At 54.1% G+C, this 23483-nt stretch overlaps 1 protein-coding gene across 1 annotated transcript in view; it reads right to left on the bottom strand.

Annotated features, from left to right (window-relative positions):
• Window positions 1–8518: 8518 nt before the first annotated feature.
• The window catches only part of NECTIN1 (nectin cell adhesion molecule 1), a 93558-nt gene continuing 78593 nt past the window's right edge, over window positions 8519–23483 (bottom strand). The window contains exon 6 of the mRNA XM_067565005.1: window positions 8519–17961. Coding sequence (XP_067421106.1) covers window positions 17420–17961 — 542 coding nt within the window. The 3' untranslated portion in view covers window positions 8519–17419. The remainder of the gene's footprint in view (window positions 17962–23483) is intronic.

Below are 23483 nucleotides of genomic sequence, written 5' to 3'. Positions count from 1 at the left end.
GCGTCGTCTCTTCCGTTGCTCAGGTAACACTTTAAAGGCAGGTCCTCGGCGCAGTTTTTAGGTCAGCTATAATTGGGAGCTATAAAACATCAGTTAATGCGCTGGAACTATCTAGTTAAATGCCAATTATAAAACCCCATAAGCTTCTCAACTCAAACATATTAATAACATAATTAAACATTTATTGCTTATGCAAATTAAAAATTAAGTTAATCGGACAGCAAGGAAACCCCAGGAAGTGACCATTTAACTAACTAATTTCTATTTAATTACCATTCCTCCCCGGTACAAAAGCCCCCCCTGCCATTATTTTGGCCTGGTTTGTAATGCTGGGTTGAGTGACTCAGACTCCGCTTTCCTGTCTTGGCCTCCATTCCAGCCCCCAACAGCGGAGCCTCGGAGATCTGCCCTACCTCTCCGGTGCCATTTGCACAGCTGGACTAGGCCCACCGGCTTCCCATGTCCCCCCTCCGCCCTGGTGAAAACTCAGTGCCCTTCTCTGGGGGCGGCACCGCCAGAATTTAGACCCCGGATCCCACTTGTCTTAGTTCCAGGTGGAACCGGGCTCTAAAGGCCTGATCCTCTGCTGGGTATCCATGGCGCCAGCAGAACCCACCGAGGCCCGCGGGCTCTCAGCTTCTGTGCACAGCGGCCCAGGCTCTAAAAGAGGAGGGGGCAAAACACCCTCAGGCTTTGTGGGGCTGGTGGGAGTTTTGCACTTGAAGCTCAGATCCGTCTGTAGCCAGAACAGGTGTTGCATGCAGAGGCAGGGAGCAGGTGAGCATTGGGGCACCCCCCCCCCCCCAGGCCTTTCAGAGGAAGGTCCCTCTGGTCCGGCTTTCACCCCCATGGGGAACGGCTGCCTCTGCCAGTCTCTGAATAGCCAAGTCTGCATTTCACCCCTCTGCATTTCAAGGGAAGGAAAAGCCATTTGGAAAAAGGTTGGGGGGGTGGGGGGGGAGCAAGGAGTCCCAGGAAACACCCGTGACCAGCTGAGAAGCAATTTGTGCTGCATTCCATCCCCGGAGCCCTAATGGGAACCAGACACTTCAGGGAAAGAGATTTGCAACTGGAACCAAAGGCTGAGCGGGGAGGGGACAGTCGGGTTCAAGCCAGAGATGGATTCCCTTCCCGCTGAGACAACAGCCTGGCACGTATCCCATGTCACAGTCTTCTGCACACTGCACGGCAGCCTGGGTACTGGATGGCCCAGGGAGTTTGGGTGCTCGCCTTCCTCGCTGGAGATCCAGGTTGAAGGCACTCAGGACATGGGAATGTTGGTCTCAGTCTAGACCGTCCAGGGATTCGTCCGTAATGCAAACCTCTCGTGCAATTCGGAAGAGGTCTGAGGAAGAAGGGTGCCAGTGGCAGGGTTGAGGGGCATCTGCAGAGTTGGGTGGCTGCCCTGGCTGCTAGCCACCACACACTTTGTTGAACCCAGGTAGATTCACAAACAGAAGGGGAGAAAGAAAGATCCCTAGGCAAGGAGGCTAGAGAAAGGAATTCAGAGCTATCAAAAGTTATCCGATGGGGACTAGAGAAAGGGGGACGGGGTATCAAGAGCATGCCATGGGGTGGGATGCCCATGATCCTCCAAGCTATTTAGTCACCTAACTCCCATTGTTTCGGCACCTGGCTCCCTTTGATCTGGGCCTACGTATCTCTGCATCCCCAATTTCCCCTCTGCAAAGTGAGAGGACAGGCATGTCCTGATCTCCCAGGAGCATTCCTAGGCTTAGCCGAAGAATGCTTCTATGGCAGGCAGAGCTCCAGGGGTGAGAGGTGGCATGTCAGCACAGAGGACTGCGATGATCATTATTACAGAGAGGTAGCAGAAGGGGTTTGTTTACATGCCAGGGGAACACAGGGTAAACGACAGCCCTGGAGAGCTGGACAAAGCCTGGCAATGGGAAATGAAGTGCTCTAAGTCTGCAGGGGATGGAGCAATACCTGTGGAGAGCAAAGCCTGTGGGGCCAGGGCTGCGTGGACAGGCTCCCCGTCCCTTGCAGCGACAGGCGATCAGTTAAACCCGACAGGTGTGAAGTTGGCAATTTTCCTTTCAAAACTGCCAGATAAACAGGCTGGCAGGAGTCGGAGGAGATGGAGAGGAACAGAGAGATAAGGCGAAATGGAAACATAAAAGATGGGAAAGTCAAGCACATTGCTCAGCGAGGCCAGTCATGGTTCAGAGGCACAGAGGAAAGGAGCGAGAGTATTAACGTTGCTGTGCGTATCCCCTTGCTGCCAGCCAAATGCGCAGCAACGGAGCTAGGAAGGGGCCTGACGCGTAGGCAGCTCCCCAGAGGCGTCCCCCTGGCCCTTGCCAACTGCACAGGGGAAGCAGATTTGGATTCCATGGCTTGACATTTCCACAGGAGGATTAACGGCCACTGATCAGTCCCTCCCAGACCGGTGGGCACATTTCAGGGCCATGTTTTCAAGGGGGGACGGGTCGGTGCCTATTTCGAACCCATGACATTTACAGGCACCCCCAAAATGCTGCGCTGAGTGGATGCGATAAAGGCCCAATGTAATCAGAGAAGAGTGGCCCGCTGATTTCTACAAGGTTTGTGGATCAGGCCCTGCAACTGCAAACTCTCCAGGCAGAGACCATGCCCGACTCTACATTTGCATGGCTTGCCACTGGAATTCAAACCTAGCATGTTCCGCACAGCAGTACCAGCTAAATGTCTTGGGTGAAAGGTGCAACCACATTAGCTGATAGCAGTAGCAGGTTGTTACCCTCTAGTAGACCAGCCGCTCGAGGGGGATATGACACGCTGCGCATTGGTGTGTTACACTTGCAAAGCAGCATGGACATTTATGGTGCTGTGTATGTAATTTTTCATACCTAATAATTATTGATCATCTGGTTTGTGGACAGTGATGCTCATACAAATGCTCGGTTTGGGAGTGCAACCTGTATGTGCAAAGTTTGCCAGAGCCCTTTGGATGCCTGGCCTGTGAACATTGGGGGGTCGTGGGCTGCCTGTAACATGACAGCAGGGGTTTGGATGGGGTTCGGTTCTTCTTGTACTGGGCCATTAAATGCTTCATTGCAATGAGCGCTGCTGCATGCTGGGACGGTGTGCCAGCTCCCACCCGCCCAGACGCACATCACAACCATCACTACTGAAGGGAATTCCTGCCTCCAAGGAGCCACTCTACCTCACAGTCTCAGCACAGAGGGGTCCCTAGGCTGGCTGACATTTGCATAAAGCAATTTCCTATAACAAACACATTCAGGCAAGTCAAATTCTGCTTTGCAGATAATCTGAGGACAGAAAAAAAGTTAAATCAATCAAAGACATTTTTCACTACAAATAAATCACCCATTTCTGTTGTAGACTGATATTGGTCGCCTATGACTGTGGACTAGCGCTAGAAGATTGGTTGATCTGGTCTGACTGCATTTTCCTTGTTCTGATTTGACTCTGGGCTAATTCTGGATTGTCTCTTGTCCAGACCCTGAACTAGTTCTAGGGTGACCCTATCCTGGATTGATGAGATTACCATTGGATTCATTTTAGTCTGGTTTGATTCTGGATGAGCTCTGGAGCGGTCCTGTTCTGGACAGTCTCAGGACTACCTGAAGGTTTTAGACCTCATAGTGGTGTTTTCCCTGGGAAGAATCCCAAAGCCTTTCACAAATGTACATGTAGACAGGGAGCTCAAAGAATCACTCTTCTCCCCTCTGACAGCTGCTGGGAAGGAATACAGCCAACAGGGACGGGAAGAGAAGGGGAATCCTGCACGGGGATCCTGGGAATGTAGGGCGGCAAACTCTTATCACCCACGCAGTAATTTGCAGCTAAAAATCTGACTCTTTCCAGCTGTGCCCCAGGATCTTTAACTATGGCAAGGGTCAAGAAGAAATGGCTGTGGAGTACTTCTGCATGGATCCTGTCTAAATCTGAGCGGACTGTGGTATTTCTAGAGCATCCATTACCATAAGATCTAAGCATCGGTCTAGCCCTGGGTTTACACTGGTCTAGATTGACTCTGCGCCCGTGGAAACCATCCCCATGCTTTACTTTGCCTGAACACACTGTGCCGTACACATGGCTAAAGTCCCAGTAACTCTTCCAATACTGGCTTGTCTGAGACTGAAGCACAAACGGATCCTTGGGGATCCACTTGCTGCCGCTGCTCATCCCAGAGCTGAGGGTTGTGAACATCGTGGAGGAGAACTGTGATGCGCCAAAATGGCCGGCAGATTTCCTGGTAGCTCCCTGCTCGCACTGAGCAGAATTCCAGATGCCCTCGCTAGGCAGCCCATCCGGGCCAAACTCAGCCTGGGGGGGAACGCAGGCAATGCCGTGAAAGCCGACAGAAGACAGGCTGACGTCAGCTGTCAGTCAGGATTGTTCACTTCAATGGGGTCGAGCGGCTGACGCCGGCATGGCAAAGCAAAGCAGAGTCAACTTCGACAGATGCACAGGGCTAGATTCTCTTCTTCCTGACACCCGTGTGACAGGGTGTAACTCTACTGACTTAAGTGGCGTGACTCCTGATTTACACTGACAGGAGAATCAGACTTGTATCGCAGACAGGCCCCCATCAACGGGGTTGTCTTTGTACTGCGGGAGATCAGACACACACCTTCAAGGCTATTGCTCCAGGCCTAAAATAAAAGCGTAGGTAAACATGCAAGCTCCCAGCCACAGCAGCTCCTGCACTCAGGCCAACCTCTCCCAGCTGCTCTAGCGCTGATGCCTTGGAGCAGCTCCAGGCTGCCTGCCTTCTCCCTGCTGTCGCAGAAGACAGAGACCTCTTAAAGAAGCACTGATGAAAGGAAACTAAACAGAACTTGGCTAGTACCGGGGGCCTCTGGGCTTGGCAGCGCTGGTGGGAGGCCAGGCAGTGCCTGGCACTAGATAGGGAAGCTGCGTTGTGCAGTGAGCGGAAGGGACAGAGGAGTGGCCAGGAGCCCTCTGCAGGTGCAATGAGCTCTGCCAGGCCTCTGCATGCAGCACGGAATGCTTTTGATGGGCCGATGCCAAGGAAGCTTCTTTAATGAGTGGGGACGGTACCTGCAGGAAAGGTACTGCCGCCCAGCCACCAGCTGCTGCACTGATGGACCTGGCCGGATGGCTGTCTCCAGATGGGGGAATTTGCTCAGCCCTGGGCTCCCCACACGCTGGGCCGTCAGTGCCACCCTGACCTCGCCCCGTGAGCAGGGAGAACTCAGCCTGCGGGGGCGTGCGGCTCTCAGCAGCAATGGGCCCATGCGGCTCAGCCCAGAGGGACCCGCAAAGGGGAAGGAGAACTGATCGGTCATTCCCCTTCAGGGCCACATTCTTCTCTCAGCTCCACTGAGGTCAATCTGGAGTCGCTCTACGTCAGAATCGGTCCCAGGTTTCTACCGCCAGATCTAGCCGAAGGGGAAACAGGACTTCCTCCTTCACTTCAGCTCGTTAACGGGCTGCTCGTCAGCATTCTGCCCACCAGCTGGGCTTTGAAGGTAGCTGTTGCTGCCAGTCTGTAGGTTGCAAAGATCTGGCTTTGGCAATAGACCCAGGCTGCCCCGCCCGCCCACCTGCCATCTTTCCCCGGGTGCTGCAGAGACGCGTGAAACCAGGATTCCACACACCAGAACCTTTTTATTTTGTTCCAGAGAAACGAAATAATTTAGGGCTCGAGTGCTCAGCTCCCTGCAAGCCGAGCGGAGAAGAAGGCCTGTGTTATGGGCTTTATCCATCATCGCTCAACTGTAGGACATGGCCTAGGGAATCAGGGCAGCAGTTCCCTGGAGGGGTCGCTGCAGGACCGCGTGCCACGGCGGCCGGCCCCCGCCCCCTCGCCCTGCCTTCTTTCCAGCTCACAGCCCAATCTGGGCTCCCTTGTTCTCTTATCTCCACTAAACTTGGCTGGCTTTGCTGAACCAGCTGTTAGGAATCCACTTACAGAGAAAGATGCCGCAGTACATCGGTGCATTAGTCTCTGTGGGTGCTACTGGCTTGAATTATTGCAACTGAAGCGACGCTGCTTTGCAGACATCTGCTGTTACCAGGGGAGGGAAGGGTTAGGGGGAAGGTCAGAGGAGAAGGGCAGCCACACGGTGGGATAAAAATATGGGCACCCGACTTGGGGGCTGGCATTGCCCCCAGCCTGCCTGCAGCCCTCGGGATGCTCGCTGACCTTTCCCTTCCCCGGCGCTTTGGCAAGACGACCTCAGGCCAAAGCAGTCTGGACGGATGGATTTCACTAGCTGCCCGCCCACCTGCCATCTCACCTGGAGGGGATCTCGACTGCCGGGACCCCAGCTGGAACTCAGGACACATCCTGGCTCCTGCTTCTGGGAGGGGACCTATCAGTGGCGAGGCGAGGGCCTTTGCGGCTGGGAGATTATATTGATCCTTTAACCCTCTCTGAGCTGGCCTCTGATTCTGGTGAGCATCTCTGTCCTGTGCCAGCCCCGCCTGGGTGCCTTTGATGGGCCCTTCCCAGCCCCGATCCAGAGGGACCACCTTCGGCCTTACCTGCAATCCATTGACCAGCATTTAATCGCCACCGGAGCCTTGTTTATTCTCAAGCCACTAAGATTCCTCCCCTCCTAGGTCTCAGTGGCATTCATACCCCAGCTGAGCCAGCGGCCCACCCCACTAGGGGCTCAAGGGAGGTCCTGCCCTCCGGATATTAATACCTGGAACCGAGGAGCAGCTGGGGAAAAGGAAGGTAGGGGAGGACACACTGGTTGAAATTTCTTGGGCCCCTCTCTCCCCTAAAGTCTCCCAAATTAACATCTCTCTCCCCATTGCTGCCAGCTCCTTAGAACATCCACAGGAGAGTGTGTCCTCTTTCCACGCCCCCCTGAAAGATGCACCCTGGGTTTTACTCTGAGCCCAGGGCTGCCATAGAGCCGCAACTATACACCATACATGTACCTCCATACTGAGTCCCAGCCCTTGGGTTCAGGGGGCTCCCAGGAACGTGGGATGCCCCAGGCCCAGCCAGCTACAGAGCACGCTAGAGACCAGCAACTTCCCAAGGAGAGCCCCCCCCGTCTGTACTGCGGGATCCATCTCACGTGCAAAGTTAATCCCCATTGCTCGCCTTGATGAAGTCAATGGGAATGGCACGGGCTTGTTCCAGGGCCGAGGCTCACATCTACATGCCCCCAACCAGGAGTTCTCAGCCTTTTCCATACTGCAACCCCCTTTTCCATATAAGCTCCCGTCCCCTGACAACCCCCCTTCCATCTAGCTGAGACCACGCTCCTCATTTAGCAATATGGGAAGGGCGGGGTGGTCACAAGCCCCTGACACCAGTGTGTGACCTCCCGGTCGAGAACCCCTGGTCTAGACTAGGCCGGAGGTGAAAGAGGGGTGGCATCCTTGGATTACCAAGGGTTAAATCCAGCACCAGAAACACTGTCCATTGTTTTAAAGGGACCCCGCGGCTGGTGACCCCAGCTCTAGGCCAAGCCATCCAGGGAAGAAACAAGACAACCCCCCCTTAGGCCAGCGCTTTGCAAACTGCATTCCCAGTGCTGCCGTAACCTCCCCATAGGCCCGACTGCACCGAGATCAGAAGGGTGCCAGCTGCCAGCATCCATCCTTGAAGATGGAGAAAAAAACCATGTGAGCTGAAGTGAGCTGTACAGACTAAGTATCCTTCCATCTCCACCCCACCCCACCCCAGCTCGTCTGTAGAACAATGCTATGACACAGTGCTAACCGCTGGGGACAGATTCGAATCTGGATCCCACCCCCCGTCTCTCTGGGGCGCTGGCATCCTGGGTTTCTAGTTAAACAGCAAATTTGCAGTCAGAAAAGAAAGCAAAAGCCACCGTCTACTGATGGAGGAAACCGTGCTGGGACCCTTCTCATGAGAACCATGCCGCCACATGTCAGTAGCCAGTACAGTGTGCTCCTTACCCCGCTGTGGTCAGGGCTTTAGAGCAAAGCTCGTCAGTGCAATATAAAGCTAGACTCTACATGCACTGGAGTCGGCCGCAAAACTCCCAGCGACTTCTGCAGCAGCTTACTAAGTTCTCTAACGGGGGTTCAGTGGCAAAGCTCCCACGCACTTCAGTGGAAGTAAGAGCAAATCGGCTGTTTCATCTATCCTCTGCTGCATCTTGCTCTCTAGTTATCTACGTGTCTCCAAAGACAGGAGGCTCTGCGTGATCCAAAGGAGCAAGGATATCCCGGCAAGCTGTTTGTAGGAGGACAAACAGACAACAAAGGACAAAGATCGCATTCTTCCCTGCACAGAGATCCATCAACGGGCCCATAGAGATGTAGCTTCCAGTATCTTCCCTAGCAGAACACCCTTTACCACCTGCAGTGCATTGATCTCTCTCTCCAACCTTGTCCTGTTTGATAATCACGGGTGCTGGCTGCTGTGCTATCGCGCTGACTTCTTCCCCTTCGCGCTGCAAGAAGTCCCCTTTCAAAGCAGCATATACCATGGAAGCAGCAAGGCAACTGGAAAGGGGCAGCTTCTCCTGATATTATTCCACCTGGCCACGCATTGTAGTGAGACGCCATAGCAGGCGGAAAGGAAAAGGGCTTTTTCTTTTTTTTACAATTCTTTATTTATAAAAAAGTACATTTTTTTCCACAGCTGAGCCACTATTTTTTTTTTATACAAGTAAAAGGGAGGGTGAAGCAACACCCCCCCTAATTAGAACCATGAAAACGCGCCTCCCCCCCAAACAAACCAAAAATTATTACAAAGGATGAAAAACAAAACAAAAAAATCATAAAAGCAAATTCAGTCCATTACATTATTATTATTATTATTATTACAAAAGCACTTACAACACAGATTACAAAAAATGCAATTTTTTTATGGTTGTTTTTTATTCCACAATGATAATTACAGCAAGAGAAAAAAAAAATAACGTCACTGGAGTTAAGGGACCGTGTTCGGAAAGAAAAGAAAGAGCGAGCCCGATCAGCTCTCCACGGATGCCCATTTACACCAGCTGAGGATCTCACTCCATATACGTTCATTACATTTACATTCACCCTCAAGTAGATAACCTATGGAATGCCATGCTGTGCTAGTGTATGGAACAAGCCCCCTCGACAGGGCTTGATCTTGCGACCTTTGCTCCTGGATGGAATTCGCCCCCGCACAGAGGACCAGCCCGAGGCATTTCAGCCCAGATCTTCAGCCCAAATGGCAGTTCAGTGACTAAATACCGTGGAGGATCTGGGCCTTCACCTCTGAAACCCTGTTTTAAGGGATAACATGGCACATGGAGCTGGGGCTGGCTCTTCGGCATGGGGGTGAATCTCAGACTGTGTCATTGCCTGCAACGAGACATGGTGAGTGACGGTGGCAAGATTGGCCCTTTGTAGGGATGTGGGCAAGTTCTGGGAATGACGGTGGGAGGCAGGAATTGCATCGGAACAAGCTGATACCTTCTCCTCTCCTCCCCTCCCTACCCTTCATGCTCTGCCACCCGTTCCCTGCCTCTCTTGGTGGAAGGGGGCGCTCTGCCGGCAAGTGCATTCGTACGCAAAGCGAGTCACTGATGCGCTACAGATCATGTCAAAACAAAAAATAAAGTCACAAACCGCGGGAGGGGTAAAGTGCTATTGTAAGCCACGTGGAATAAGGAACAGGCTTCAGTGCACACAGTGCTGGCAACATTCCCCGCAGCGCCTCCTGCTGGGAGAGGCTGGGACTGGGGTAGCCATGAGAACCGCACATTCAGTGTGCCTGGAGCGTTCGCCATAGTGCCTCCTGCTGGGAGGGACCGGCGAAGGTCTACGCTTCCAAACAGCCACCGTTTTTCCAGCCTTTCCGACAACGGTCGGATTGCAGAAACTCTCAATTTCTCTACCCGCCAGTGTTTCCACGGTATTTCCTACTGCTTGGACTGGAGCAGCTCTGAGCATCAATCCAGCCAGCGCTTCCACAATATTCGTCGCGGAAAAAAACTGGGACTGGAGTAGTTCCCAGCCCCCCACTTCCTCACAGCAAACTCCTAGCAGAGCTGTGTCTGGGAAGCCCTGCTGGCATGCTACAAACTTCCTCTTGAGCCATCAAACTCAATGGAGACAGCCCTCCTCCTCCTCAGCAGACTGACCGTGAGACCGAGTCCACTGGCTTCTCGTTCTAATCATGCTCCCATCTCTAATTGCTTTACTGACTCTCTCCCACTGCCTCGGCGATCTGAGCTGAACAGTCGGTGAGCTTCTTTCAACCACGAGCCAGGAAAGGCTCCTCTGTCCCTGCTGTCTCTGCTCTAACATTTGGGTTTTGGTTTGTTTTTTTTTCCTAAAGAAAACTTCAGATGGAGTTTTTAATTTTTTTGTTGTTTTGTTTTTCTGGCTGAATAAAAATGATTTACAAACACACAAAAACAAACCACCAAACAATCCTGTAATTAAATCAGGGAAAATAACATCGCTGGGGTGAATTGTAATGGATAATCCCAGACATAAGCCCCAGCAGGAAAACAGCTGGGGCGTTTTCATACAAATAATACAGACTCCATTTAGTTTGCAGGATGAGCCACGTCTGCTTCCATTCAGCTCACTGTGGGAGGGAAAGGGACACTGACATTTGGTTCAGACCAAATTCACCTTCATTTCCTCAACGGGCCATCTCCTGACCCGGTCATAAGACACTGTCGCCGTGTAATGAGGCCTTTCTTTCCCAGGAGGGTCACCCTTCCACCTTGCTGTTCTCGCCCCCTCATTGTGATCCTGGGTCCTAACGGCTTTGCCTCTTCCCACGTGTCTCTTTCCCTATGGCAACTGCCTGGAGAATAACTCCCGGGCTTCCACGTCAGGGCCATTGCTGCTTGTCTCTAGTCTCCATACCCGCTTCCTTGCCTGGCACTGACCATCCCTGCTCCCCTTGGACTATCCAGGGACTAACTGCTTGTAAAGGCTGGCTGTGGCTGCACAGATGTCTTGAGCAAGCTCTGGAATTCCCTCGTGGGCACAGATGTGTGCAATATGACTAGCAAGGATCTGGGTTCTATGCAAATACACTAAAGGTCCCTTCCAGACCAAGAGTATGACGAAGTCTAGGGCGTGTCTGCTTCTTCCCTTTGCTCCCTAGGCTGGCTTTCTGCACCGTGCTCTGCTCTTTGGGGCACAGCGGCTCTAACTCACGGAGCTACCCGTGCCAGCAACCAACGTCATGGAGAAGTGGGGGAAACCATGCAAAATCAGTGCCACAGGCCAACTCCTGAGCGAGGACCCCTGCTCCCCCTTCAGTCAACGGGCTCCCCGCTCAGCTTACTGACCTGGATCAGCAGAAATGCACTTTCTGAGTCCTCTGTTAGTGCACAACCGTCTTCTCTGTGGGCAAGTCAGTGGGGGTGTGGGATGGAAGGGGAAGGAGGAGAACACATGAAGGGAGGCTGCAGGGAAGGGACAAAGCAGATCTACTTGTCTGGGAAATCGGGGCTCTCTTGCCTGGTGAACAGAGAGGAATGCTAGAAAGGGGATTGTATCTGAGTGTTAAATCCTAGCTCTGCAAATGACCCCCTAGGGACCCGTTCCCCATGGCCACAGGGGCAGCTAGCCATACATCGCCCCCTGAAATTTAGACCCTCTCCCTCTGTAACGCTCAGAGGCAGAGGCTGCCCCACTGGATCTTCCTGGCCTTCTGCAAGGATAGGAAGCCTGGGTTCTCATCTGGGAAAATGCCTTCTTGGGGTCTGGGAGCAGCTGAGATGGACCTCACTAAATAAGGGAGGAGGCGCTGTAAGAGACGGATCCATTAGCCATGTGGTCTGCTCTTGCCCCTGGAGCAGAGCCCATGCCTGGCCACTGAGGACCAGCAGGAGAAGGCCTTTGGTAGCCATGGGGAGATTGCTGCATTTAAGCGTCTCTTCTGATTCACAGCAGGAGAGCACCACATCTCAGGAAAGAGCCCCCCCCGGGAGAGGCCTCGGCCAGGATCAGCAATGCTGTCTAGGGGACCTGGACGCTCAGTTCCTATTAAAAGGAACCGGAGTTGGGTGACTAAATCCCACTGGCCCCAGACTGCTCACAGACTGACCAACTTTAAGGCCAGAAGGGACCATCGTGGTCATCTAGCCTGACCTCCTGCACGTCGCAGGCCCCAGGGCCCCGCCCACCCTCTCCTGTAATAGTCCCACAACCTCCGGCTGAGTCACTGACGTCCTCAAATCATGATTTAAAGCTTTCAAGTTACAGAGAATCCCCCAGTTACTCTCGTTAAAACCTGCAAGGGACCCAGGCCCCACGTTGCAGAGGACAGCCTGAGCTGTACAAAGTGTGTACGTGCAGCTGGTGCAAACTAGCTAGTGCTAAACTAGTGCCATGCCATTGACTACAGCCGAGTACAGGGCGGCCAGTGACAGAATGAGGGTCGGCATGACAGAGGGCGACTGGCCCACCGGCCCCCATTCCCCTCTCCCGCTGGCGTGGGGCCTACCCACCCCATGACCGCCATCAGGGAAGAGGGGCCTCTCACCATTGCCCAGCGGCTGGGCTTGTGCGAATGGGGGCACGTGCCACGCACGCCGCGGCCCACCGCTTTGATTTCCCAGGAAGTGGCTTTGATTTGCTCACTGCCGTGGCTGAGTCAATAGCGTACTTTGCGCCTGTGTCCAGACAGGTGCCCGGAATTAAACCTCCCGGCCCTGCTTGGAGGGAACGCGACTGGGCCGGGCTCTGATTTCGCTCGCACTGCTGTTCAAACCGGAGTCACTTCATGTGAGCCAACGGCCCGACTCCCGTTTTATGGCAGTGCGGGACTGACCAGAATCGGGCCCCTTTTCTGAGAAAGCCAGGCACAAAGTGGTTAAGTGACTTCCCCGAGGCTTCCCAGTGGCAGACTAGGCAGGGACTCTGCACCCCTCGACTCCAGGCCATGAACACCAAGGCAGGCTCCCGCTCTGTCTAATTGCACCTGCTGGGTTAGCTCAGGTCACAGACCCATAGACTATAAGGCCAGAAGGGACCCACAGAACCTCACCAACCTATCCCTGTAATAGACCCAGAACCTCCGGTGCGCCTCGTGGCAGACCCACCTTGGTGGGCTAGGGGGATTGAGCTGCTGGGGTGGGGACAGCTTACCGGTTCTAAGCCATTATCTCCCATGCAGGACACAGAACAAAGCCTCGCCCCCTACCCCTCTCGCCTTCAGAAAGAGAGAGACGTAACCTTCTGCGACAGCCCGTTTGACCTAATTAGGCTGGAGAGCGCCTGGACCCCCTTCCCCGCCCCCAGCAAGCATGAGGGATGGAACCCAGGGCCGGAGATTAGACCCAGGGAGGGAATGGATCTCATTACTGTACTAAAGCAGCCCTCAGACAAACGGTCAATCCATAATTTTTCACGAGGCATCTTATTCCTGGCTATAGATTAATGGCGAATCATTTAGCCTCGCTAATTAAGGCCCCGTGAGGGCCTCTTGTTCAATTAACTGACCCCATAAACGGTCACCCTTTCAGTAACCAGAGCCAGAAGCATCCGTCTCTGAGGAGCAGGAGGAGGGAGGTGTGCTAGGAGCCTGTGGGTCCCCCGTGGCCATAGGGCCCAGGGCTGCCACTGGTGATGTGCTCTGGGGGACAGGAGAGGGGACAGCTTCACTCGGGAATGAGCAGTTTTGAGGTGTCGCTGCCAAGTTTGATGTGTGGGTGGCAAGGCGAGGTGTTAGTGAAATAGCTGGGCTGAGCTTGGCTTGGGGTATGTTTTTCCCCTCCTCTTCTCTGTTGGCCCTGGTGTAGTCACGGAGACAGCAGGGCTAACTCGACCCCATGGATGGAAGTGAAGCTAACAAATTCAGCCTGGACATAAGGCGTAGATATTTAACGGTGAGCGTAATTAGCCACGGGGACAATTTACCCAGCGTCACGGTGGATTCTCCATCACTGGCCATTTTTAAATCCAGATTGGTTGTTTTTATAAAAGACCTGCCCTAGGAATTACGAGAGGGGTAAGGCAAGAACTGAGCTCACAGCATATTGTCAGCAAGAGTGACGTTACCAATGACCATGCGGGGTGGGGGTGACTCCCCCTTATCTGTCATGCGTGTCAGTCCTCGCTCCACCAGGGCCACCCACCTGTCTAGGATCTATCACCCCTATTTCCCTACCCTCTCCCTGGGCCAGCCTGCTTTGTCTGTCCAGGGTTGTAAGCTTGCTCCTCATTACTCTGATTCACTACGTGTCTGTCTCCCTAGCTGTAAAGAGCCCTTGATTTGCCTACGGGTGCGAGAGTCTCATGCAAACACACACTCTGGATCATTAGCTAGAGGGCAAGATTCCCATCTACGAGTGCAAATGGGAGCTGCCTGCATCATACCACACCTCACCTCCCGCCTGTGCGGGTGCAAACGAGACAGCCTCCTGTGTCTGTCTGGTCAGGTCACATTTGCACGCAAGTATAAAAAAGGGTGCATGCCCTGAGGTGGCGACTTAATTTGCTTTCACACATGAGCGTGCAAATGGAAAGCCAGGATGCATCTCCTCACTTCACGTTTGCACGCTGCATGCACAGGGAATATGCCATCCTGTCACTTTCAAATACAGGCAAAGAAATCATCACAGACAGGAATCAAATCCTGCTGCCCTGGCCCTGGCTCCACGCCCCAACTGGACCTCCTGCCGCCCAGCAGTGCAAATTTGTGTCCATGTTCCTCCGGCTATAAACGGAGATCTCCTCAGCAGGACAAGGGACTAACTCTAACCTGCTCTAGCTAGCCAGGAAAACTGATCAGGAAGGCAACCAGGGAAGGAAACAGGACAAGTGCATCAGAGATCTTGCAGATAGGATGTATTGCTGACAAGCCGCACATGAGAATGAGCTGGGCCTGCCCTGGTGCAACTCTGAGGTATTCTGCAGTGAGCAAGTTTCCCAGATCCTGGATTGGGAGCTCCTGCTGCTGGAGGTTGTTAATCCAGGACACAAGGGCAGCTCCACTGGGCCTGAGGGTTTTGCATGAGGTTCTGGCTTGCCTGAGTGGGCAGATACATTCAGAGGTGGGCCCGAGTTGCCAAATTCACACCTGCAGCTGGAGTTTGGGATATAAGCACCGATCTGGGATTTTGGTTTGGCCCTTTTTTGTAGCTGGGGGCCCAGCTGTGAAATTCAGATCCCAGCCAGATTCGGCTCCAAAAGCCATACGGTACAGAACCACCAAAACACCCTAGGTGACAGCAAGGTTGCATGAGGGTAAATGGCTGACTGAGATCAACCAGGAGTAAAATGTTACTTCCACTATCCCAGGACCCCTATGTGCCCACCATGTGCTGGGGGTCTTGGATCATGCTGGTGGCGTGCCTCCATCCGATCTGAGCTGCTATCCCTAGGCATATCTAGTGTTTGACTTGATTTACAACATCCCCTTTAATCAGTACCTAATCAGAGGGATGCTGGGGATTTCATTTCCTTTGATGGGGTATTTGCTCAGTAGTATAGAAAAAAGGAAAAAGATCCCCAAATCCATACGTTGAAGCTTATTGGGTTTGATAGCTGGGAGCTCGGGTGGAATTCGGCCTCCTGTGCTTTTATAAACTCCCTGGGTATGGATTCACCCAAAATCGATGGCTTGATACCCTAAGGTTTAGCAGCTTCCCTGAATCTCTCGAGCTGGATCTCTGGAGAAAATCTCTCCTCAGATCTCCAGGACATCCTGCTTTCGATGGGGACAGAAACACTCCGAGAACAGCCACTAATGTGGTTCTTCCACCAGGAAAAGTGAAAACAATTACAACAGAATTATCTGATTTCCCATTCCCGGAAGCAGGAACAAAATAAATCAGGCCAGGGAATGATCTGGGTCAAGTCTGACTGTATCTGACTCAAGCCACAAACGGGGAGCAGGATTTTGAGCAGGGTCTGGGTGAAGCTGGATGTGGGATTTTGCTTTGGATTATTATAAAGGGTCCGATTCTCCATTCTGCCACCCAGTTTTATGGCAGGGCCACGGTCAGTTTCTCTGGCATGAAACCCGCGTATGGCACTGGGGGAGAATTAAACCCACTACCATACATCTCCGAAAATGGTGTTTTCTTTTTAAACAGGAGATTCACTTAGCCATTTAACAAAGAAAAACAAACACCCAGTGAATCTGGCCATGATGGAAGACTCAGCGTCAGACCCACAGTCCACTGAAATCCGACTTAGCCACAGAACAACAGCGGTAGTGGCAATCCAGGTTTCTCTAGGGGGAAGAGGTGCATTCAGCACACAAGGCCCATTTGAGGCAGGCGATCAGTAGCCATAAAGGCAGGGGCCACGACTCAGGGAGATGCGGCTGGCAGCCCCCGCACGCCCACAAGGGGAAGGATGTCAACGGCTGTCTGCCAGGCCTAGACGTTTAAACACAAAGCGCCTGGTCTGATGCCGATTGACGTCAAGGCAAGACCCCCCGTTGATTCCGAATGGTGATGGAGCACGCCCTAGACGAACTGCCTCGCTTGGCTTGGGGGCAGCACGTCCGTGGGAGGCGCCCAGGGGTGGTTCATGGAACCTTCCCCATCGCGATGACAGGGAGGTACATGCAGAGGACGTGATGCGGGTCGGAAAGAGGGTGAAATTATCTCCTGGTTGGCGGATACTAAAAATTCCTCACATCTGTAAACAATGCGGAAAAGCCAGCACTGATAAGTGACATGACACGGCCACGGTTTTTCTCCTTTCTCTTTTCTTTTTGTTGGTTTGTTTTTAAATACTGAAAAGAAGGATAATAATATGTTGTAGGAGGAAAATGGCAGCTCCATTTCCCTGTGTCATGATCAGTCCGTGCACCTTGGATTTTGCTTAATTTCCATTTACTATTATTGTTTGTTTGTTACATGCTTGAAACTGAGCCTCTGTCAGGTGCCTTGTGGGGAATGGAAACACCACAAAACAAACAAAGGAAAAGAAAAAAAACAATTCAACCGATAGTGGCATGTAGACCTTCTCTGCCTTGTGCTTTTCCCTTCCTTGGTCCTCCTTTTTTAACCCTCCCGTGAACTCCTTTGCCCCCTCCTCCCCCTCCAAAATAAGACAACATTCAAACAAAATTCCAGTGTTTCGGGGGGGCATGGATGTGGGCGGGATCTTTGGGGAAGGATGATTAGAGACACTGACACACAAACGGGGTGTATTATACAAGGGTGGGCAGTAGTAGTTAAAGCAAATAGTAACACCTAAGCCACTGATCAATACAAACACCATAGAAGGGGACAAAGTCGTTGGAGAAATTTAAAAAAAAACCAAAAAAACAAAAAACAAAAAACCCAAAACCCTTCCCCAGCCCAAAAAAACCGATCCAGAAGCAAAGCGACCAACCCCTCCCCCGTTGCCTCCAAGTCAGTGGCAGGTCTCTCAAGTCTCTGTCGAGCTCCCACGGGCCGGGCAGCGGTGGACGTGCGTGGATGTGAGCGCGTGCGTGCGATGCGTGTGCGAACGGCCCTCGGGTGGGCCAGGAGGGGGGGAGCCTGTGTGCGGAGGGAGGGAGGGGGCCTGGGGTGGGGGCGAGCTACACGTACCACTCTTTTTTGGAAATAAAAGATCCGTCGTTCTGGGAGACCATGTTCTCGGCCAGGTCCAGCTGCTCGGGATCGTACTGGAAGCCGAGTGTCCTGTCGCCATAGGGCTCTGTGGGGGCCTTGCCCTCGTCCACCGTGAAGTAAGGCCGCTTGGAGTCGTCCTCGAACTTGCTGCCGATACCCAGCTTGCGCTCGCCTCCGGCGTCCTCCTCGTCGTCCTCGTAGCTGCTGCCGCCGAGCGGGCCCGGCTTCTTCTCGTCGTCCGAGTCGTCCGGGTACTGCAGGTTCTGGGCCATGGGGGGGTGATGCTGCGGGATGCCGGCCTTGCTGTACCCGTTGCCGTACACGTGCTTCTTCGTGCTGTAGTCGCCCTTGAAGGTGTGACGCCGGCGCCGGAGCACCACAAAGAGCACCACGGCCACCGCCAGGACCAGGGAGACGCCGCCCACCACGCCCCCAATCACGGCCGTGGGGATGTTCGGCTGCGCCACTGACTTGCGGTCATCGTTGGGAGGCGGGGTGGAGGGGAATTCTGGGTAGGAAGAGACAGATGGGAGGGGGAACAGCGTCAATCCACGTGCAATTGCACCCTCGCTTCGGGCTTGCATTTCAATGGTGATTTTTTAAAAAAAATTTTTGTGGGAAGATGAGGGTAAGGAACAAGGAAGGGAAAAATCAGGGAAGGGGAGGAGCCTACCTACGGCGGCCGTGACACGGGGTTAGCGCTCGGGGTTTAGGTGTTAGTGACAGGCAGACCGCGGGCCCTAGCAAGCTTTCCAGGTCAAGCCACCAGCAGCAGCAGCAGCATGCAGCAGCCCGGCAGGCTGCACACCTCAGCCCCCTTCACCGGCGGCCCCAGATTCAGGCTGCCTCTGCTCTTCAGCTGCCCCACCTGGAGGCGTCTCGAGCATGATTTTCGGGATGAGCTGAGCACCCATGGCTCCTGGTGACCGGAGCGCCGGGTGCTCCGTGCTCCTCGAGAATCAGGCCTGAGGTGTGTCTGGCCGGAAGACTGAAAACAGAGGCAGACAAAACAGGGAGGCTGCTTTCGAAGAGTTTTGCCATAGGAATTCGCATTGCACTGGAACAGACCAGTGGGCCATGGACCCAGTGTCCCTCCGGGTATTGGATCAGACCAACGGGACCTCTAACTGGATAGCCCTCCGCCCTGCTGTATCATATGCAGCCCAGCCAGCCCTCTGTCTCAGACACTGCTCAACATTGTCTGATGCTTCAGCAGAAGATGGAAAACCCTAAGACACATCTGTGTAATTCAACACCATCCAATGGTGCAGTCTCCTGCCTGACCCCAGCTGCTGATCGGTTTACACCCTGAAGCATGAGTATAGATGACCTCAATTTTTATTCTGGCCAATCTAGTGGCACTGCAGTTGCTAATCCTGTTCACCCAGATGGCCTGGCCTAGCTAAAGAAAAGAAAGAAAATCTAAACAAAGTTATTTTCCTTTTCACAGTTTTTATTTGATATATTTTCTGTTACCAGAGATAATGGTTTGGGTCCAAGAGAAAGCAGGACTAGCTGCTAGGCCCCTGGGCTCAATAAAAGCCCCTGACAAAAAACTAGCCCTCCCCTCAATGGAACGCCAGTTGGGCTTGGTGCCTGCATGGTATTGCCCTAATAAAGCATCAGCTGGGTCTGTATCCTTCCTTCCCTAAACCTCTGTAACTGGCCCACAGCCATCTGCCTGGAACACGCAGAGGTCCTTGGCAGAGGCTCTGGAATGGCCCTGGGGTGGGTGATGTATTGATGAGGTTAATGCCCACCTGGAAATCCCTGGCACTTTGCCGGGGGCAGCCCCTAAGGCCCAGTCCTGCAAGGTGCTGGTCACGCTCCATTTCTTGTGGAGCCAATGGCAATGGGAGGAACTTGGCACCGTGCAGGATCGGCCCTTAATGCTCATGGGAAGGGGAATGCTGGGCCGGGCCAGCTCTCCCCAAAGTCCCAGCTGCACCTTGGCAATGACGCTGCTGCAGGGCAGCCCATCCCCCCATGGACTCGGTACTGTGGGGCTACTCTGTACTCCAGGGCTCACAGGAGGGAGAAGGAGAGAGGGTCACCTGCTGCCCTTCTGTAGAGCCTCCAATCTGAGAAACTCGTTTATCGAACGAGCTAATTACTAACAAGTCTTCCAAACCCACTGCTTTGCTGCAGGTGGGGGAGCATTCTCCCCATCCCTGTCTGAGAGATGGGGAAACTGAGGCACACAGCAGGGGACTGGACTTGCCCAAGGTCAAATAGCAGGTCAGTAGCAAAGCAGTGAATAGATCCCAGCTGTCCTGACTCCTAGCCCCCTGCTCTAACCAGCAACGAGTGCCTCCAAAACAACACGAACCTACGGGCTGCGACAGACGGAGGCGAGAGAGAGAGAGAGAGACAGAGAGAGAGCAGCCCCTCTTCTCCTCTGGTGCTGCCAGGATCAGAGCACATTCAGGAACGTCCCACCAGGAAATGACCGATGTGCACACACCCACACCAGCCAGCCGTCCGGGAACACCTCAAGATACATTCCTTCCATGCCAACACGCACAAGGCTGGGCCAGATCTCGCTCTTGGGGAGCCAGGGAAAACCCAGAGTAACTTTATTGACTTCAGTGGCGTTGTTCTGGATTTATACCGGCCACGCTGAGATCCGAATCCAGCCCCGCTGACCTTCCAAGGAAAGCAGCAAAACATGACAGGCACCGGTCACCAGCAGAGCATTGGCTGTGCATGCTCCCATGCTCCCAGGGCAGTTTCTTCCCGCCAGCACCACCCCTCCCACTCAGCAGCATTGCCCTCCCTCACGCCTGTAGGCTCCCACGCTCTATCCTTGCCGGCCTGTCTGACCCCTCCGATTCTAAGCGTCTCCCACTATGAGGCGACCAAGCCATACATCGGAGCAGCCCCTCTCCCCTGTGGGAGCCTTGCCTTGCATCCCCAGCATGGAGATGTGACTCCATGAGCACCAGAGGCTGCTCCTCACTGCGAAATAGCTCTGCAGTTCCTACCCCTCTCTCGCTGCATGCAGCTGACAATCAAGCACCCAACTCCCCCCTGCAACAGAAGCCAGCACGATGGGCAGACAGAACGATGGACAAATTCCATCACTGAAAGGTTGCAAAGCAAAAAGAGATCAAAGGCAATGTCTCCCCCGACCCCAGCCCACCCATCCATCATGATGAGCCCGTGAAACTCATGGCCACAAGAGACCAAGTGCTTAGCAGGATTGCAAAGGAAGATCAGGCATTTCTGAGTGATCGTAGGAAATATCAAACAAACTAGAGCTCGGGAAAAGGCAGGAATCCTCATGCTACAGGACTTAACCCAACCTCTAACTCAGGAGGAAACTTTCCCTGGGGGCAAGTTATCCCGGAAGCGTAGCTATTTTTCCTCTGAAGCAGTGGGTGAGAGGATTTCCTTCTCTTCCCATGTACCTATAGGCGCCTAGTCCCTCAATTTAAACCGTCTCCCTCCTCTAGGATAAAGGTTTCATTTGTGCGGTTGAACAAGACATTTACAATCTCCTTCCTTTCTTCAAAAATCACCCCTCGCTTGCATTGTCCAAGATCAACAGGGCCGATTCTTGTGCATTAGGAGTGTTATTAGTGGAAGGCAATGAAACTGATCACAGCAGAGGGCTCTGCAGCGAGACATGCCAGCCGGAATGGGACAGGTGCACGCAGCTGGAGGCGATTTGCTCCTTCCAGCGCAAGGCAGAGGAAAAACAGACACGCTATGCACAGGAGGCAGCATCAGCTTTAAAAGGCAGCCAGTTTAGAAGCCTGTGTGTGTGTGTGTGTGTGTCCAGAAGAACCAGCCAGATGAAACTAAAAACCTCTCTTGTCTCAACTGCTAAAAATGCGACATCCATCTCTAATGGAAACTGGAGAACGCTAGCTGCTGACGGCTAGGCCTCTCTCACACGCACGCACAGCCGCCCCCCTTCTGGCCTCTGCCCTAGCCCCATTACCCCCGGGCCATAGAGCTGGGGGGGCCAGTCCCTGAGAGCAACCCCTGCACTGGGGGATCTCTAGGTGGTACATAGCTCTGGCACATGGGTGTGACTGGAACGTTGCTGAGCTGGGACTATTCTCACCTGCGAGAATGGCCACTTAGGGGCTACGGCAGCTGAGTATAAGATCAGCTACTCCAGCTGATACCGGTTGCCAGCTAACCCCAGAACCTGGGAGCTGGATCTTTGTCCCCCAGCCCTCAACTCCGCTCAGGGGGTGGAAAACTGGGGCTCAATTCTCCCCTTGGGGCGCTTCCTCGAAGTCAGCTGGGGTCACTGGTAGCCCATGAGAAGGTGGGGCAGACTTTGGGGTTCTACAGATTTCACTCTCCTCTTGGCTCAGTGGGGGGGGGGGGGGAGAATCCCAAAGGAGAGGCCACAGTTCTGTGTCGAGCAGCTAAGGGGGGTTTGGCACCTGTCTCCTTGCTAACGGTCTTGTTAGCATCGTGATTCAAAGACAGGAAACTGCAGGATTCTTCTCCCTCCCCGCCCCCCGCCCCGCCCCGCACCAGATCTCCTGCCACTTGGCTCTTCTCCCCTCCCCACTTCCCGAGATGTCACGTTTCTGAGATGTTTTATCAACCTTACCCTGCACCCCCCAACCAACGCTTTGGACATGAATACTAACTCATCAGAGTGTCCAGTTTCACACCTTGCATGGGGGAAACAATTTCACTCAAAAATAATACCCGGGTCCCTCCACAGAAGCCAGTTCTGATGCAAAACCAGGACTGACTGCGAATCTGCAGCCGAAGGGCCCCTGCACCATCGACGGCACCGAATGTCACCGCGGCTCGTCGGCCAGGGAGGGACGCAGCGTGAAGGGCTATGGAGGAGGGAATGGGACAGACAGAGCGCAGATACGAGGGGACCGCAAAATGGCAGCATGGTCCAGAGAGGGGAACCCTGGGCCATAGCAGAGGGGGGCCAGCGCTTACTGGGAAGCCGAGAACGAGACTGTTCCCAGCACTGCCACTTGGTGGCGGGAGAAACCAGTTCTGTCCTCCGGAGGATTGGCGAGGGGCAGAGCCTGTTGTCTGCATTCACTGCAGCAGCTCCCCCTCTTTCTCATTTGCAATCCGCCCCCCATTCCCCTACCTCCATCGTTCGCTGCACAGAGAGGCGTGAGTCCACACTGACCCCAAAAGCTGCCTCTTGCACCCCTTTGTGCACGAGCAGCTGCCTGCCTTCACTCAGCAGAGCCCAGCAAACTCACTGCTGCCCCCAGCTGATGTGCACAGCGTGCTGACGTCATGGCAGGTGGCACCCCACGCTGCCATCACTGCCGCTCTTTGGGTGCCCGGTCCGGTGAGAGGAAGGGGAGAGGAACGCTGGCAGGGCCCTGGCCCATCCCCAGCCGGGCTCATGGGAAGAACAGAGGTGGCAGGGTGAGATGAAAGGCCTTGCGGGCGTAGCCATCCCTTTCCCCTTCCCCGTCAAGGGTTCGGAGCACTTTCCAACAGGCGGTGGGGGGGCATGATCCCCTTGACAGACGGACTGGGAAGCCGAGGCCCAGAGGAGGGAAGTGGCGAGCCGACAGGCAGATCCAGGAACAGAAACCCTCGAGCGCTGACACCCGGGCCCTGCGGGAACCCTAGACCTTGCTCCTGGCTGCCCGCTTTCCTCCGACCACCACCTGCCTTGCTGTACGGGCTCAGGACTGAAGGGAGGGTGATGGGCAGGGCAGCTTGGCCTGAGACCCCCCTAGGCCTCCTCCCCTCAAACTCCCAGCACCAAGCCACTTCTAGCAGCAGCGGGGACAGCGAGCCAGCCAGCCCATCCAAGCCTTCGTCCCTACCCCCAGAGCAGGGCTCCTTCCCCGTGAGCCAGCTCCTCTTCCTCTCCTCTGCAAGAGCCAGGCAGGCCAGCCACACCCTGCTTTAGCAGCCAGCGCTCAGTGCAAACAATCCTCTGCCCTCCCCCCCCGCCGCTGCACCTGGCTTCACCTGTAATCTGCCATCACCTGGGAGCAGGGCTCGCACAGTGACTGCTACATGGGCGTTTCCAGGACGCGCCTGGCAGCAGCTGGGAGATAGAGGCTA

The sequence above is a fragment of the Emydura macquarii genome, unplaced genomic scaffold (genome assembly GCF_026122565.2).
Source record: "Emydura macquarii macquarii isolate MOO-44397 ecotype Brisbane River unplaced genomic scaffold, CSIRO-AGI_Emac_v2 contig_312, whole genome shotgun sequence".
Classification (NCBI taxonomy): Eukaryota; Metazoa; Chordata; order Testudines; family Chelidae; genus Emydura; species Emydura macquarii.
This window is presented reverse-complemented; position numbering and strand designations above follow the sequence as displayed.